This window comes from Dromaius novaehollandiae, chromosome 1 (genome assembly GCF_036370855.1).
Source record: "Dromaius novaehollandiae isolate bDroNov1 chromosome 1, bDroNov1.hap1, whole genome shotgun sequence".
NCBI lineage: Eukaryota > Metazoa > Chordata > Aves > Casuariiformes > Dromaiidae > Dromaius > Dromaius novaehollandiae.
Genome location: NC_088098.1, coordinates 60,876,971 through 60,892,272, shown reverse-complemented (window position 1 = coordinate 60,892,272; position 15,302 = coordinate 60,876,971). Strand labels below are relative to the sequence as shown.

General features: G+C 40.4%; 1 protein-coding gene across 1 annotated transcript in view; it reads right to left on the bottom strand.

The window, feature by feature from the left end:
• Positions 1 to 14,892, bottom strand: part of AGK (acylglycerol kinase) — a 35,315-nt gene extending 20,423 nt beyond the window's left edge. Inside the window, exons 1-4 of the mRNA XM_026119732.2 lie at positions 14,667 to 14,892; positions 5,194 to 5,233; positions 2,143 to 2,222; positions 830 to 905 (exon numbers count right to left, since the gene is read on the bottom strand). Of these exons, the coding sequence (XP_025975517.1) occupies positions 830 to 905; positions 2,143 to 2,222; positions 5,194 to 5,233; positions 14,667 to 14,776 (306 nt within the window). The 5' untranslated portion in view covers positions 14,777 to 14,892. The remainder of the gene's footprint in view (positions 1 to 829; positions 906 to 2,142; positions 2,223 to 5,193; positions 5,234 to 14,666) is intronic.
• Between the last annotated feature and the right edge of the window lie 410 nt (positions 14,893 to 15,302).

The following is a 15,302-nucleotide window of genomic DNA, read 5'->3' as shown; positions in this document are numbered from 1 at the left end:
GTCCTGTTTTGCTAACTTGCCAGGTCTGAAGTTACAAAGTGTCAGTTATAAGTTTTCAGGAATAAATTTTTCTCTTAGGCTGAGACTAAATATTTTTAATGAACAGAGAAACACATTAATAAAACAGGAGTTTAACACTAAACAAAGCCTTACCAAAAAGATTCCAAGACAGAAAGATTTTTATGAGTACTTTATTTCCAGAACATAATGACTACTAAACAATCAACATATCACAGCCTCAAAAACCTTCTAAGAGATCAGAGTGCCTTCATGTTTACTTTTTCTTTTCTTTCCAAGGAAAATATCTCTGCAAATTCACACCATTTACAGCTCAAGTTCTGCTTTCCTGATGGGAATGTTAAATTATTTGGGGATATGCTGAAATATTTTTAACGTGAAAATAAAAGTTTGTTTATTATTAATCTGAAGAGTCCCACTGCATGTCCAAGTTCTTCACTTCTGAATTCAGTAAGCTCAAGAATTGACAATCTCAACAGCAATGGGCATGCACCACCAGCTAGCACCCAAATATCTAGAGATAACCCTTTCAAATATCAGTTACAGAAGAGCTGCCATAAACACACACACACTGTTTTAGCTGAAATTTAAAACTCAGTACACAGTCTCTAAATTAACTGTCAATTAAAAGAAAAATATTAAGTACCTGTTTAAATTTCAGTATTTATTTCCTCCCACCAGATGCCTACAGACAACTGAGATTTTCAAATGCACCAAAATTCATTTCTCCAAGAAGAGAAAGCATAGCAGACTATATACATACATACATACATGTATGTATGTATGTATAACGGAATCTATCAGTTCTTACCTTAACCACAGTTACATCCAAGCCAGATAAGTGCAAAATTGGAGCAGCATTCTTTTCAAAAAGAGTCCTGGCTTTGCTAGAAGAAATAGAGGAAAAACTATTTCATCAGTCTGGTGGCTAAAAAATTAAAAAGGAAAGAAACAAATGAATAACAAGAAGAAATCTAGTTAAGAAAAGGACATACAATTTACATAGTAAGTCACTCAGCCTGTCAGTCAGGAGAGATGAGATTTGGTTTGGTTCAAATGTATTAATTTTCTAGACTCATACTTCAGATATGTCAGCTTTTGTTCCAGTTTTAATAAATGCAGAAGAGGTTATCTAGCCTTCTCCAAAAATAATTTTAAAAAATCAAAACAAGATCTCCAGAAAGAAATTTATTAGAAAATTAATGAGTTACAGAGCACCAGGCTTTAAAACCACAAAGAAGGCCAATCTAGGTTTTCAGAGAGAATTTTAAAAAAATACTTATACATATTATTAAGTAAGTTCAGAACCAAAATTTTACCTGACCTTCTTTTAAAGGACTCACACTTTTATGCCTGTAACGGCATACTAAAATAATGATGCCATTAATTATAAATTACTTGCAACAAGCAGAAACATGAGACTAAAAGACAGAGACTTTAATTTATTAGCTCTATACATTTTTCAGCCATGGGTGTTTTGAACAAAACATTTAAGTCCATGCATTTCCATGTCAGATGGATATGATACTGCCCTCTGATATTGCTACTGAACCCCCACAGAGATACAACCGATAAGGGGCTTGGCTGATCAGCAGAAACAGACAGGTATCATATCTGCGATGACTGTTTTTCTGCTAATAAGTACACAGAAAAGGCAGGCAACCTCTCCCAGGAGTTTTGTCTTGGGCCCATATTTAGCCTCTCAGTTTGCAGGCACATCCCTTTCAAAGGCAGGTTCCCACAAAAGTAAGATCACTGTTGGCTAACTTCAACCCTTGAGGAAATCACGGTCATATCCTACTTCTATAGCCTCTGAGGAGGAAAACAGAGGAGGAAAACAGGTGTCACACAGAAAAGCAGTGACAAAGGTCCTAACACAGGATAAAAGAAAACTTAAAAAAAAAAAAGATTTGGAACTCATTCTTTCAACTCAAGCATCCACTTCTATTTCTCAAACCAATATTTTCTGGTCAATTAAATTTTGTAATAGTTCTATAGTACCAGCTTGGCATCAGAGGAAGGCAAAAAATGAGCTAAAAGTTTGCCTTTTTTTATAGTGAATGGCAGATTAGAAATACAGAAAAGAGTGTCTCACATAGAAGTGTAGGGGAACAGGGATTTTACCCTTTGCAAGCTGCTGGGTTCAGAAACACTGTTGCCTTCTTCACTGGCATACTGGAAGGAATCGGCTGGTTGCCAAAAGCCTGAGAGAAAAAGAAGAGCGAGTTAAGTTTTCTCTTCTAAGCATGTTGGTAAAACACTTCAAAATAATGAATCCTCACAAATGTCAGTGGGCTTTAATCCTCATGACAATCAAATGACTTCCATCTCCCCTCATTGTACAGGTCTCCTGTTCAGGGATCATTACACTGAGCAACAGCTAATATATTTGTCAAAAGGAATCTCGACCTCATCTTTATGATTTCACCACCATTTCTTTTATGTCAGCCCCTAACTTTCTGCCATGGGCAGAGATCGAGGAAACTATCCTTGATTCTAAGGTTACTTGATTTTCCTTCCATATGTAATTCTGATACACCTGCCTCTCACCTTATTTGGGCATCTTTTTCCACATCTGCCCTTCATTTCTTATCTCTCTTTTCCCCATTTTTGTATTTTCTATGCTTATGTTTGAAGATAAGAAAGAACCATCACCAGAGAATTTGCCCTGACCAATAAGCAAGCTCACTGTTTCTCCAATACTTTTTCTTCCTACTGTTTCCCTAAAACAATTACAGAATTCCTCTTTGACATCTAATCCAATTTTGAATTGGTGCCTTTTAAGCTATTTGGGAATTAATTCATGTAGCCTCTTGAACATTTTAGCAGTTTTTACCCATTTCCATAGCTTTTCAGCACAGAAAGAGGCAAGAAGAGGCAAGGCTTCCACACAGTACTTTCCTCTCTATAAACCCCTTTTACCTCACCTAAAGGCATCTTCACTACCACACCAAATCAACCTGTTTTTATGATGTATTCAGAAGTACCATACAGAAGCCCCCAAAATAAAGCAGGATCAAGAGACGACTGCACTAAACACAAGACAAAGACAACTGTCTTCTTTTCCCTTTATCTTGAAAGCTAATCCTCTGGCATGAATTTTCATATTGAAGAATGTGGACACTGTACACAAAGCACATTAGATTCTAGTGATCACTGGTTGTTCAAAGCTGAGATTAATTCCAGTTGACACTTTGCTGAGGAAACCTCTATTAAAAGAAGTGTGCAGCTGGATATATAGCTTAAAACATTCACATTTCTTCTTCAAGAAAAGAAAGAGGATGAGAAAAGCTGCTGAGGGCAAAAGAATGGTCAAAGAAAGAGGAAGAAATCAACAGCTCTTTAGCTTTAGTCAAAAAACAGCTGGAAAAAAACCTAACGATTTATTTTATTGTAATTGGTGAGGAGGGAGAATCAGGAAACATGGAGACTTCATTAATACTCCTCTGGCATGTTACAGCTGGTAGACACAATTAAATACTCACTTGGGGGGTACGATGTGATGTATTTGCTTACTCTAAACAAACAACCTAACAAGGCTCATACTCATAAATTGTTTATGACATAATGACATAATCATTTCTTTATGGTATATACTTAAGTATTTATGTTATATATGGGGGTATTTCTAAAGCAAATTCTAATTTTTAAGACTGGAAATTTTAAAAATGCACCATTTTAGAAGCTGTTTTAATAATTTTTCTAATGTTCAGACAGAACTTCCGTATTTCATTTTGTGCCCATTGCCTCTCATCCTGTCCTGGACACCACTGGCTCTGTCTTCTTTACACCCTCCCTTCAGATACTTCTACACATTGATAAAATCTCCCTGAGCAAACAGATACTGAGGTACTAACTGCCATTTATCAATGATATAAAAAACTTCTATCACCTCATTATCTAAGCAACGAAATGAATGAAAATGAATATAGAAAACATAAAAATCAAGAACAACTGATATTATCAATTGGAATTCCATCTGACTCCGAAGGTATGATTTACGAAAATGGGATTTTCAGAAAAAGGTTTTTCTTTTCCTTCCATGAGACTTGAGCTTTGTTATATCAGTCCTGGGAAGAAGCTCCACAGCCCAGAGCAAGTTGCTGCGAACACCCTTCCCCTCAACATCTGGCAGGCTAAAATTGGGATTTTTCAGGTGCACCACAGTTACAAAGCAGTCCAATCTCAAGCAAGGTTCTTTAATGAAAAAAATAATTTTCACCATTTGTTTTAGGACCTAGTACATAATAGTGATGGGAGCAATATCACATCTGCAAAACCTCTAAGTTCTGGCATGGAGAAACAGGTTTAGAATAAGATTTATTTGCAGGAGGCAGACTCTTAGAAAGACTCTGGAAAGACTCTTAAAATCCTACACCACAACACACCAATGAGGTAATCAGAACAGGTTGAAGTATCTGTGCTATGATGTAATCCATGAGCAGCAGCACTTGCACCAATGAAAGAATGCTTATTAAGGGAAAGATTTCTTTATGGGAATATTACAGTACGGAAATTTGCCCACTGCTTGTTGCCCATGAAGACCACAAACTACAAAAAGCAATAGCTGGTATCCTCAGAGAACAACTAGCCTCCCTCTCTCAGAACACTAGTTTTCTTGCCAGTGATCAGAGACTGAATGATCTCCATTTAGGTCCCAGTGCATGGGTCTCAAAAATGCTAGGCCAGTCTTCATGCTTAGTATCTTTGATAAAGGCACTCTAGATTGAAGGGATAAGGGCAAGGTCTCTCCAGCTGAGCATTAACGTGAAGCTGCTTGCACTGCCTTTGCCCAGACTGCATCCATCATGGTGGATCTGAGATTTCAGTCTTCTGTCACATCAACAAATCACCTTTCAACCAGAACTTTACAGGCACAGAGTTATTAAATCTGCAGAACTGGAGGACTGGGTAGCTAGAGCAGTAACTAAGATTACTCTAATGATGCCATTGCACTGCCTATGGCAGCAGCAGAGCCAGGGCGTTATAGGTAGAGTACCCCAGCTGGTGGCTGGCGGCACTGTCCACCGGTTGGCACTTTAGCAAAAGAACACAGATGGCATCATTGTAAGGCTTGTCACGTAGAGAGGGCCTGCTGGGAAAATCTCAGGAGCCCTGCACAACCAAGATAAGAGGGGGGTTTTAATCTAATTTTATCACTTTAAATGGTATTACCTGGGCTTCTTGGCATGCAGCTCTTCGTAGCAGGTTATCGCTATGAAGCAAGACAAAACAGAGAGTGGACATTAGGTAGAATAAGTTTAAAACAATTTGCTCATTTTCCAAAAATAGGTGCATATCCTTCTTATATATGCTTTGACAGCCCTGAGATTAAAAAAACCCAAAAGTTAGACCTATTTAACATATTTTTAAGGCTAAAGCACACCCATTTAAGCATACATGCATAAAATTTTTCAGCATGTGCATACAAACACCCTTTATACTGTAAAGTAGAAAACAGACCAGTGTTCCAAGTGTGCTAAGATTACATAAGCTATGAGACACTGTATAACTGTAACCTTTTTAAAATCGCCACATAACTGTACTCAATCTAAGCTTTTTTTTAATAATGTTAAAACTACCTGCTATTTACGCTGAAGCTACTTACCATTCTGGCAACACAGAAGGGATTCAGAGTAGCCTTAAGTGTAACTTACACGGACTTAAATCTCTGCGTGTTATAAATGTGAGCTCCCTTCTCCATTGGTTTGTGAGCTGAACTCAAATTAACACAGCACCTACCACCGCCCTAGGTCTAAGGATGGCGTAAAGCAGTAACTCAGAGAGGTGAGAATCACTCAACTCACCTCAGCTAAGTTTAAAAGTAAACAAGAAAATACCAGTATTAGAGATGCTACTGAATATCATTAAAAAAACCCCAAGACATTCCAGACTACTATTTGTGCTTGTCACTGCTGATGTACAGCATTAGCAAGGCAACAGGAAGGGCACAGCTGGCAAGCCAACTGGAAATAGCGCTACTGAGCAAGAATCAAAATTCTGTTCTTCCTCAGACGAAAAGAAGTCCTACCGGGTCTCACAGACAAGAAAAGGAGTGACACTCTGCAGTGCCAAAGGTTTCACCTGTCCTCTAACAACCACAGCCACTTCCCCCTCCTTGCTAAAATTGAAAAAAAGTCCATTAACTTTCCCTTGGCAATTCCTGGCAAGACAGTACATTACTGTCACAAAAATCTTCAGTGCAATAATAATAAAAAAAGTATAGTCAGCATAATATACACCAAAATTAATACAACAATGAAAAACAACTGACTAGGAAAGCAGCACAGCTCTGCCACAAACTTTGGTTCATCAGGCCAAATTCTGCCATCGAAACGGCAGAACAGAAGGCAAGGCCCTGGTCAGAATTTTTGGACGGAAACAGGGATGAAATCTGTTCAACTCCACAAGCTTACACTATTCATCTACCACTGGAACTACATAAGCGGCTCTTTTTGACATCACCAAAAGATGCTACAATGTCCCAAAATGAAAAGTAGAGTGACTTCAGGTCAGGAACAAAGTTGAGTACTGAAAAAATAACTCTATAGCTAAAGAGCAACAGAAATACTCTTAGTAACCATAAAAAGACAAAAGGAAGAATTTGAGCATGGAAAGAGAAACTATGTAAATGATCCATCACCAGGATAGCACATAATTGCAGTATTTAAAAAAAAAATTCCGGACACATAAGCATGCCTTTAACTAACACTTGCTCTTTAAAACTTCTGTAATAAATTATTTGTATTAAGAACCAGAAATACTACTTACAGGAGAAGCAGGTGTTTTTAATTGCAGTAATTTTAGGAAAGAGTACTTAGTTAAAATAACTCTCCTTATGAAAAGGTTTGCATACAAAGCTAGGAAAAATTCCCACAGCTAATTCCAGTTCAATCAGGGCAGCATTACAGGCTAAGAAGCCCACACTGTAACGCTGATTATAAATTCTTATATAGTGACCTTTATTCCGCCCCCCCCCCCACACACACACTTTGTGACTACATGTCGACAGAGCAAATGCTCAACAATTGCAATTTTGACATATAAAGCTGAATTATTATGGGGTATCAAAAAACCCACTTCACTATCAACTGATGGCTGCACAGGACCACAGGTGTTGCATATGAGAATTGCTGTCCTAACCTTAACAACTTTTAGCCAAATCCACATTATTTGTTTTCCCCACATTGATGGTATTTTGTTCAGAGATCAAACTGGGTCACACTGTCAGCCAGCTATGCCTTGATGGAACCTGCAACCTTATGCTCTAGTGCTAATCACTTTTAAAATTGAGTCCAGTGCAACTTTTCAAATGCAAGCAAAAGATACTGTGCTGTCTGCCCCAGTCTGCAAAGATACTCAATGCAACAGTCAAGGATGCAAGCTTGATTCAACTCAGTGGAGTGTTAACCATAAAAACCAGGCTTGATAGTTTAGAGGTCACATTCAGCTTATTTTCTCCCGCACTGAAGCACTTAGAGAAAGAAGAAAGTCCACTCTGAGGCATTTCATTCTGGTGTCAAAAGGAAAGGTTTAGGTTCTTAGACTAGAAGAATCACACATAGTCCAGTAATTTATAGACGATTTGCTTCTCTCTCCAATAAAATACCATGCACAGAATCCCAGGCCATCCTACCACACTCACAGTCTTCCCACTGATTCAGTAGGACATATATTTTTTTAAATTCAGTTTAAGGATCTCAGATAAGAGGAAAACTTTCTTTCCTTAACACAGTACTTAAATGGTCAACTATCTTCACCTTTAAGGGGGAAAAAAGCAGAAATATGCATACAGGTGAGAACTGTATTACATTCCTTCTGTATTGCAATTCTTGCCTTTGTTCATCTTGCGTGGTTGACCTGGAATCCCACAAGTGAGTTTGGAAGGCCTCCACAGGTCAAACTAATTATTAAATACAGCTACAAAAATATTAAAAACAAGAGTAACTTTTTCAGTCTTCTGTCTCAGTATGTATTAGATTATCTAAATACGTCTGCTTACCAGCTCCAAGAGTAAAAGAGACTGTAATGAGAAACATAAATTTTTTTCTATTTTGGGTTTTTTTTGTTGTTTTTGACTAGCACTACAGAGTAACAAAGCAGTATCAATAACACTGCAACACGAGAAGGTGGAGGCAGAGGGAAATTGCAGATCAAGTTACTGTACAGCCTGAAAGAACACATGAAGATTTCTTATGACTAGCATCGTATCCACAGCAAACCAAAAATGAGTTCTTACTTTACATTTCCCTTATCCACAGCAAACCAAAAATGAGTTCTTACTTTACATTTCCCTTATGGGCTTATAGACACAACTTATACCTTAAAGCAAACCAGATGTGCAATACAGCGTCTACTGACCAATCCAGGCTGTTTTCCTGCTGTCAGAATCAACCATTAAACAGCTTACAATGGGGCTGACTTGGCTAAGCAGAAAAAATTGGGAGGCAGAAGAAAGAAGTAGGGTATGAGAAAAAGAGGATGTCCCAAGCCGAACGAACTGACAGACCTTGAACTGATTCAGCAAAGATTTTGGGCAGTCTTGCAGGGTCTGCAGCCACCACGGCACAGAGCCCTCGGAGAACAGAGCAGGAAGGTATTTTGTACTAAGAACGCACACTGGAAAATCATTTAGCCACCTCAATAAGTGTGTTGCAGTTATTCTTCTCTCTATTGAAATGAAAGTGTTCTGATCGTAAGTTCTGCCCATCTTCTTTACTCAAGTTGAAGAAACACACAGGGGTCTGTAAACATTTCACGCATGAAAGCTGCCTGAAGGCCCAGATCCCGCAGAACAACTCAACAGCAAACACAGCCAAAGTAAGGAAAGAACACAGAACGAAAGAGCGAGCAATTGTCCAGAACTCATCATGCAGCAGCTATACCAGCACACACAGGGCTGTTACAATCCCGTATCTGTAAGAACTGTTGAATTGTGGCTGTTCTGATTCATGTCTTCAACATCTCTAGCACAGGACTGGTAACCACTGCTCCTGTCGCAGATGTTTTCAGCCCAAATTGGGAATTAACACTGTTGCACATGAACAGAGATCTGCACAATTTAGTACGTATGCTCCTCCAGCTGAGAGTGCACCCTCTGCACGAGTGCCAGCAAAGGCCAGGGCTGAAAGGGTGGTTCCCACAAAGAAAGGTCAGCCACAGCAGCAATGAAGTCAACAAGCAGAAAACAGCAAACTTCAACTGAAAAAGCTGTTTGAGGCCCATGGCAGCAGCAAGAGTCAGCCCACATCTTAAAGCCAACCAAAGCAGCTCCCCTAGAAGTGGCCATACTACAAATGCAGAGAGAAGTTCAGATGTGAGATCCCATTCACAAAAGGGTTATCAGAATTAAATCTAAGACTACCAAGTTCATCCAAGCAACAAGAAGCCTAAAAGTACTCAAGTTCAGTGTCTGGATCAAAACACACTGCTTTGTGAACATACAGGAGGGGAGCTTGACCAAAGCTGTGCGCACAGTACCAGCTCTTGTGAGCTATAACAGAACTCCTAAAAGAGAGTTTACACTATCAAAGAGAATTTTGACTGCTTCCAATATAGCAAGACCACTCTTTGCTTGATATAAGCATTTATTTCCAGCTTGATTTTGGAAAGACATGAAAGTCACATCTTAGTTTGCATCAGCTTTCTCCAAGACTTAGAATCTATGCTCAACATTTTTGATGAAATTAATAATAAAAGTCAGTCACTCAGGAAGAGGTATGCAGAAAGGTGATGAACGGAGTTATCAGCTGGCAAACAGATGGAGACTAGCAATCAAATTACAGATAACAATGCCACTCAGATTACTGGCACAGAGTCAAAGGCCCATAAGCCTTTCCAGTATTTTCTACGCAGAAAGTCAACACTTTAATACACATAGAGTTAAGCTAAATATCTGAGGGGTCCGCTGCCTCCATACAACATAAAAGTCCCCATCCTGACACGGAGATGATTAGCTAATCAACAGTACAACTGTAACAGTCTGGCCAAGTCTGACAATCAGGTTAGCAGATGTTCAGCACACTGCAGAAGACTAAATTTCTGCTGATTTGACATAGCTGGTGTCTCACTGCACCATCTGTATATATAAACAGTAGCAATAGCTCTTTTCAGGAGGGATGATCTAGGACATGAGCTGAGAAGGTGAGAGGAGCTTCCAAAGCCCTAAAATTTGGTGGAAGTTTTCAAACAATAATGGTATCTTCTTGCCATTTTCTTTGTCAATTAAGTAACATTTCAAGAAAAGAGTGAATTTGAATTTTATACTATAACTACTTATACCAATTAAGTCAATGAGCACCACCAGCTACCCAAAAGGAACACAGCCAATATTAAGTGGCATGCCCTTTTTTCATACTACTAGAAAACAAAGACTCCCAAAAACCAAAACAAGCTTATTACTTTATTTGTAATTACTCTCCTGTAAATATGTATGTGACTTTAAACTAAATTATGATAAATAATTATATATACAATTATACTGTGTATAAGCATGTATCTGCATACTCTCTAAGCTTTGATCTAGTATATTGAATTCAGCCTCCCTCAAACTTGCAGTATGATATGCTAGACTAAATTGATGCTAATACATGAATTCACGTAATCCAGAGAAATTAAAGGGAAACAACCTCACACGCGACAACACTGAGTTCTCCTTTTACTTTTCCACCACTACAAGGCTATTCTCTATCCCGAATGCAGGAACTCAGATATTTTAAGCATGTTATTTCATGAGAAACAGAGGAGATTTAAGGTTTACCAAGGTTTTGTAAGAATAGCAGTAGGGTTTTAGTTAACAGTAGTTCAGTCAGACATAATGCCTATTACTGCACACGTCAGCTTATATACGAAAAACTTTTGCCACTTCCAGAACTATGTCTCTTTTGAAGAGGCACGTCCCATTACCTTACATATTTAGAATACCTGAATCACAAAGAGGGGGATGGGGAAATCAACACAAGGTTTCCTCTTTATTCTTCCCCTCACCCCCAAAAAACCTTATTTTCAAATCAGTCAGTATTTGAACAAATGCCTCCAAAGATGGAAGTACTAGTACACTGATCACAGTGTAACCCAGTGCAGCCTGTGATACGACTGGAGGGGGACACCTGGGTCCATTTTGCAACGGGGAAGAGAGACACAGGGAACAAATCTGGAGAAGGTAACATTCTCCTTGTCCAGATTTGTCCATGTAGCATTCTCCAAAGTCATAAGCAAGTACTCAAGAACTCTTCTGTCCCTTTGGACTTGTAGGGGTTGACTTCAGAAGAGCTGCCTTTTATTTGCAGGAGAGGTTGTTATTTCCAGTATCTCCACTCGATGCAAGCATCATAGCTTCTGCATCCAAAACAAGCATGAACCTTGAGAAGCCAAAAAAGCTAAATGATCTTCTCCTTGAAAGAAAAATATGTTAGAAAATCCACCACGATGGAAAAGCCAAAGGCAGGGAGAAATCTTTCTTCAGCTGCAAAGGAATGAGCAACACCTCAAACAGCTAATTCCAGGAAGTCAGAGGTTAATCTGAATTGATGCCATGCTAAAGTGAGGCCCTCTGTCAGAAACTCCAGCAATTCCAGAAACCAAAGCACAAGACTTCACTAAACCTTTAATCTGTTCTAAAAGGACAAATATAAGTCTAGTCAAGTATGCCTCATGCATAGTAATTTAGCCTCAGATGGTGATAACAGCAAGCTTCACAGCCAACATGGCCTACGTATGGTTCCCTTATTAACCACTTCAAATGTTGCCTGCAGCAGTTAGTGCATGGGGCTAAAGGCATCTCTCATGCTGCCCAGCATAACTAGTACTTAAAAAAAGAAACTGGGGATGGGGGGGACACAGGATAAAAAAAGAAATCCACATTTGGAGGAAAACCAGAAGCTGCAGACAGGGATCCCTGTTCCCTGTTATCCAGCAGCCACAAGATAAAGCCATCTCTGTGCACAGAGCAGCATACAGGGGCTGCTGAGACAACCTTTGTATTTTTGCACTCTTACCATCAGACTCTTCTGTTACTCCTCATTTTTCTATGCCCTAGCAGAAAGAATCCTCCACAGAGATCAAGAAATGGCTAAACAGTTGTCATTTTGTACAAACAGTATTCAAACCTCTGAAAACAGTACTTTACAGCTGTGCTTCAGGTTACATCAAATAACACAGGGCAGTCTGTCATCACAGGATTTCTTACCTTGCATCTCCTCAGCATGGTAAGAAAATGCTGTGTTATCCTGTCTGGATAAAAGGCAAAACTTAAGAATGGGATGTGTAAACATTGTATTTTTTTACTTCATTTTCTGGGTTAAAGCACTGTGCCTACATTTGACACCAATAACCTCTGAGCACTTAAATTGAGATATCGAAAGTTCCCTTTTTTGTTTGTTTGTTTGCCTTTCATATTTTCCTCTTTATTCATTTTTGGGTTGACAGCATATCACCTGTGGTAAGTTTCACTTTCTCCTTGATCATTGACTGGTTTTCACAGGTCCTGCACAAAGGGAACTACACAGAAAGTGAACCCAGCTGAAACCAACAGTATATAAGCACATGCACTTATAGAAAGAACAGACAAAAAGCAGAGACTAGCTATGTCTGACGCTGCTCCTACACCTCAAGTGACCATTCTACATATGCGTGCGGAGCAGATTTAGTCTTTTCCTTAATGTGTTATTTCAGTAGCTCTACAGTACCCAGGTCTGAAATGCACTCTGTTTGCTGCCATTAGTATCTGTGGCAACAGAGGACCAATAAAGAGGCAACTTACATAAGCAGGGTACATGGGAAGATCACAGGATGCTCTGACCTGCCAGTCAGCCTTTTATATGAGTGCTACTGAACAACTTCTTCCTCCTTGTTTTGTACACAAATTTTTGGCTGTTAAGTTTATTCTGGCTAAGAGGTATCTAGAATGATAGAACTTACTCAGACACATTTTGGTACCTTATCTGAATTTAAAGTTCAAGTCTTAAGAAGCAGAAGTGGACTGCAAGCTCAGAGATGCACTGACACTACAGGAAGGCATCGAAAACCCAACCTGTTTAGAACAGATACTTCTGCTTACAACACAGCAGTACACTCTCTACTTCTTTTCTGTGTTGGCCCATGTAGGCATGTGCATGAAATCATGTCCTTGTTACTACCATTTTTGCTGACCTAAAGTAATTCTCCATCTTATCATAACCCACCCTACAATCAGCAATTACCAAAAAAAAAAAAGTGCAGATGGAGAGTTTTTTGCTGTTTGCCTGCAGTCAACTAAGCCTTAATGCTTCAGGTAGGAAGTAAGCAACTAAAGCAGATGTACCATTCAAAACAAAGACTGATTTAATGCTAAGGTCCCCAGGCAGAAGGAGATAAACAAAGAAGGAAAGTATAACACACACCATAAGCAGATTTATTTTCCTAAGTTTTCCACTGAGGCTTTGGTAGCATTTTAATGTAAGTAGAAAAGAACACTTAAAAAATCCTGGCTTAACAATTAAAAAGACACAAGATAATAACAGAAAATACAATACCAATAGAACAATTTTAAAAAATAATTGGACTATACTTGCATTTTGGTCAAGTATATTAGCTCTAATCCTAAAGAACAGGGATTAAAATACAGGCCTAGCTATTTAAAAACAGTAAACTAGGATTTTGATTACTATAAGGAGCATGTGGTCCACAGATAACAAATGTGGAAATGATACCCAGCTATGTATGATTTATGTTACAATATAGTTACTGCAATAATTGATGAGTTTCCTCCAGTTACACTGGTGACTACGGCAAAGCATACACACTACAGAAGTCTACACAACTGCTGCCAATGCTGCGCATCTCAGAAGACACAAATTCTCATGTAACAAAAACCTGCCCATCTTCGGGACACCTGACACCACAAAAAAAAGCATCACGAAGAAAAAAGGAGACAGAAGAGTCCCTGGTCACACAATCACAATCCCATAATAACTTCCTTCTGCACATGAAGCTGATTTCCATTCAGCTACCGATGATTTGTATCAGTGGAATCATTCGCAGGCATATGGCCTACATTTTCATTCAGCCTCATAATATTGCTTAAAAGCAAGGAACCCAATGACATACATGTGGCTGACTGAATTTTTAAGACAGAAGAGAAAAATCTTTCTCCTCTCCTGCTGACCCAAAAAAGACTCAAGCTACTTTGACACAAAGTTTGTTTAAGGCTACTCTGCCACAGCATCAGAGTTACTACCAGTTACTACCTGAACTGGACAGAAACTTGCAATAAGCTAATGCTAGAAATCACAGGAAGAAGTTAAGCCTTTTTAGCACCATAACTTGATGGAGCGGCGACAGCCAGAGACTCCCATGCTTTGGAAGGTCCTTAAAAAGACAGATGGGAATCTCTCCAACAGGACAACCCCCCGCTAGCAGTCACAGGGAAAGAAAGGGGAAGGTCTCTAAAAGATGGTCCCGCTCTCTGGTAATTTGAGAACGCTGCGGCAACTCCCTCACTCTTTAGGGGCCACTGACTTTTTAAAGGATACGAAAAAAACCCAAAACCTCGGTGCCAGAAGGGCTGGAGTTCCCCCTGCACCTCCCACGGCTGCGGCGTCCCCCCGGTGCGGGGGGGCTCGCTCTACCCGCCCTCCCCCAGCCCCCTGCCGCGGCCCGGCAGTAGTTACCGGTGCTTGCCATAGAGCCAGCTGCCCCCCCAGGAGAACAGGCAGGCCCCAACCGTCGTTTTCTTCCAGTGGTTCCGCAGGGTCTTGAGCGCGCTCACCACCCTGGCCATAGCGCCCGGCCTCGCTCGCTCGCTCGACCCCCCGCCCGCGCGCGGAGGACGCCACGCGGGGCTCGCGGCGAACCGTTGGGCGGCGGCAACCGCCACGGGGCCGCCCGCGCGCCCGCCCCGGCTGGAAACGGCTCCCCCGGCACTCGCGTTCCGCGCAGCAACGGTCCCCCCCCCCCCACACCGCCCCCCAACCGGTACCCCAACTCCACCGGCCGCGGTTAAAACTTATAACTCTCCCCCCACATCCCCCCCCCACCGAGGCGTTAGGCCGAGGCTGTTTGGGAGGGGGGCGAGGTGACACCGAAGTGTCCCTGAGGGGGTGATGCTTGCCTCAGAGGGATGTTTTGCCAGCCTGGCCACAGCCAAGCCCTGGGCCTGGCATGCTATGTCCATGTGGTGGTCCTTGCATGTCCCCAAATAGCTGCCAAACTCCCTACTTTAATTAAAAAAAAAAAATCCAAGGAAAAGTATTTTCAGGCCCATATTTCTGTCCTCGCAGCCTTGCTGTTCACTTATCCTCCAACCC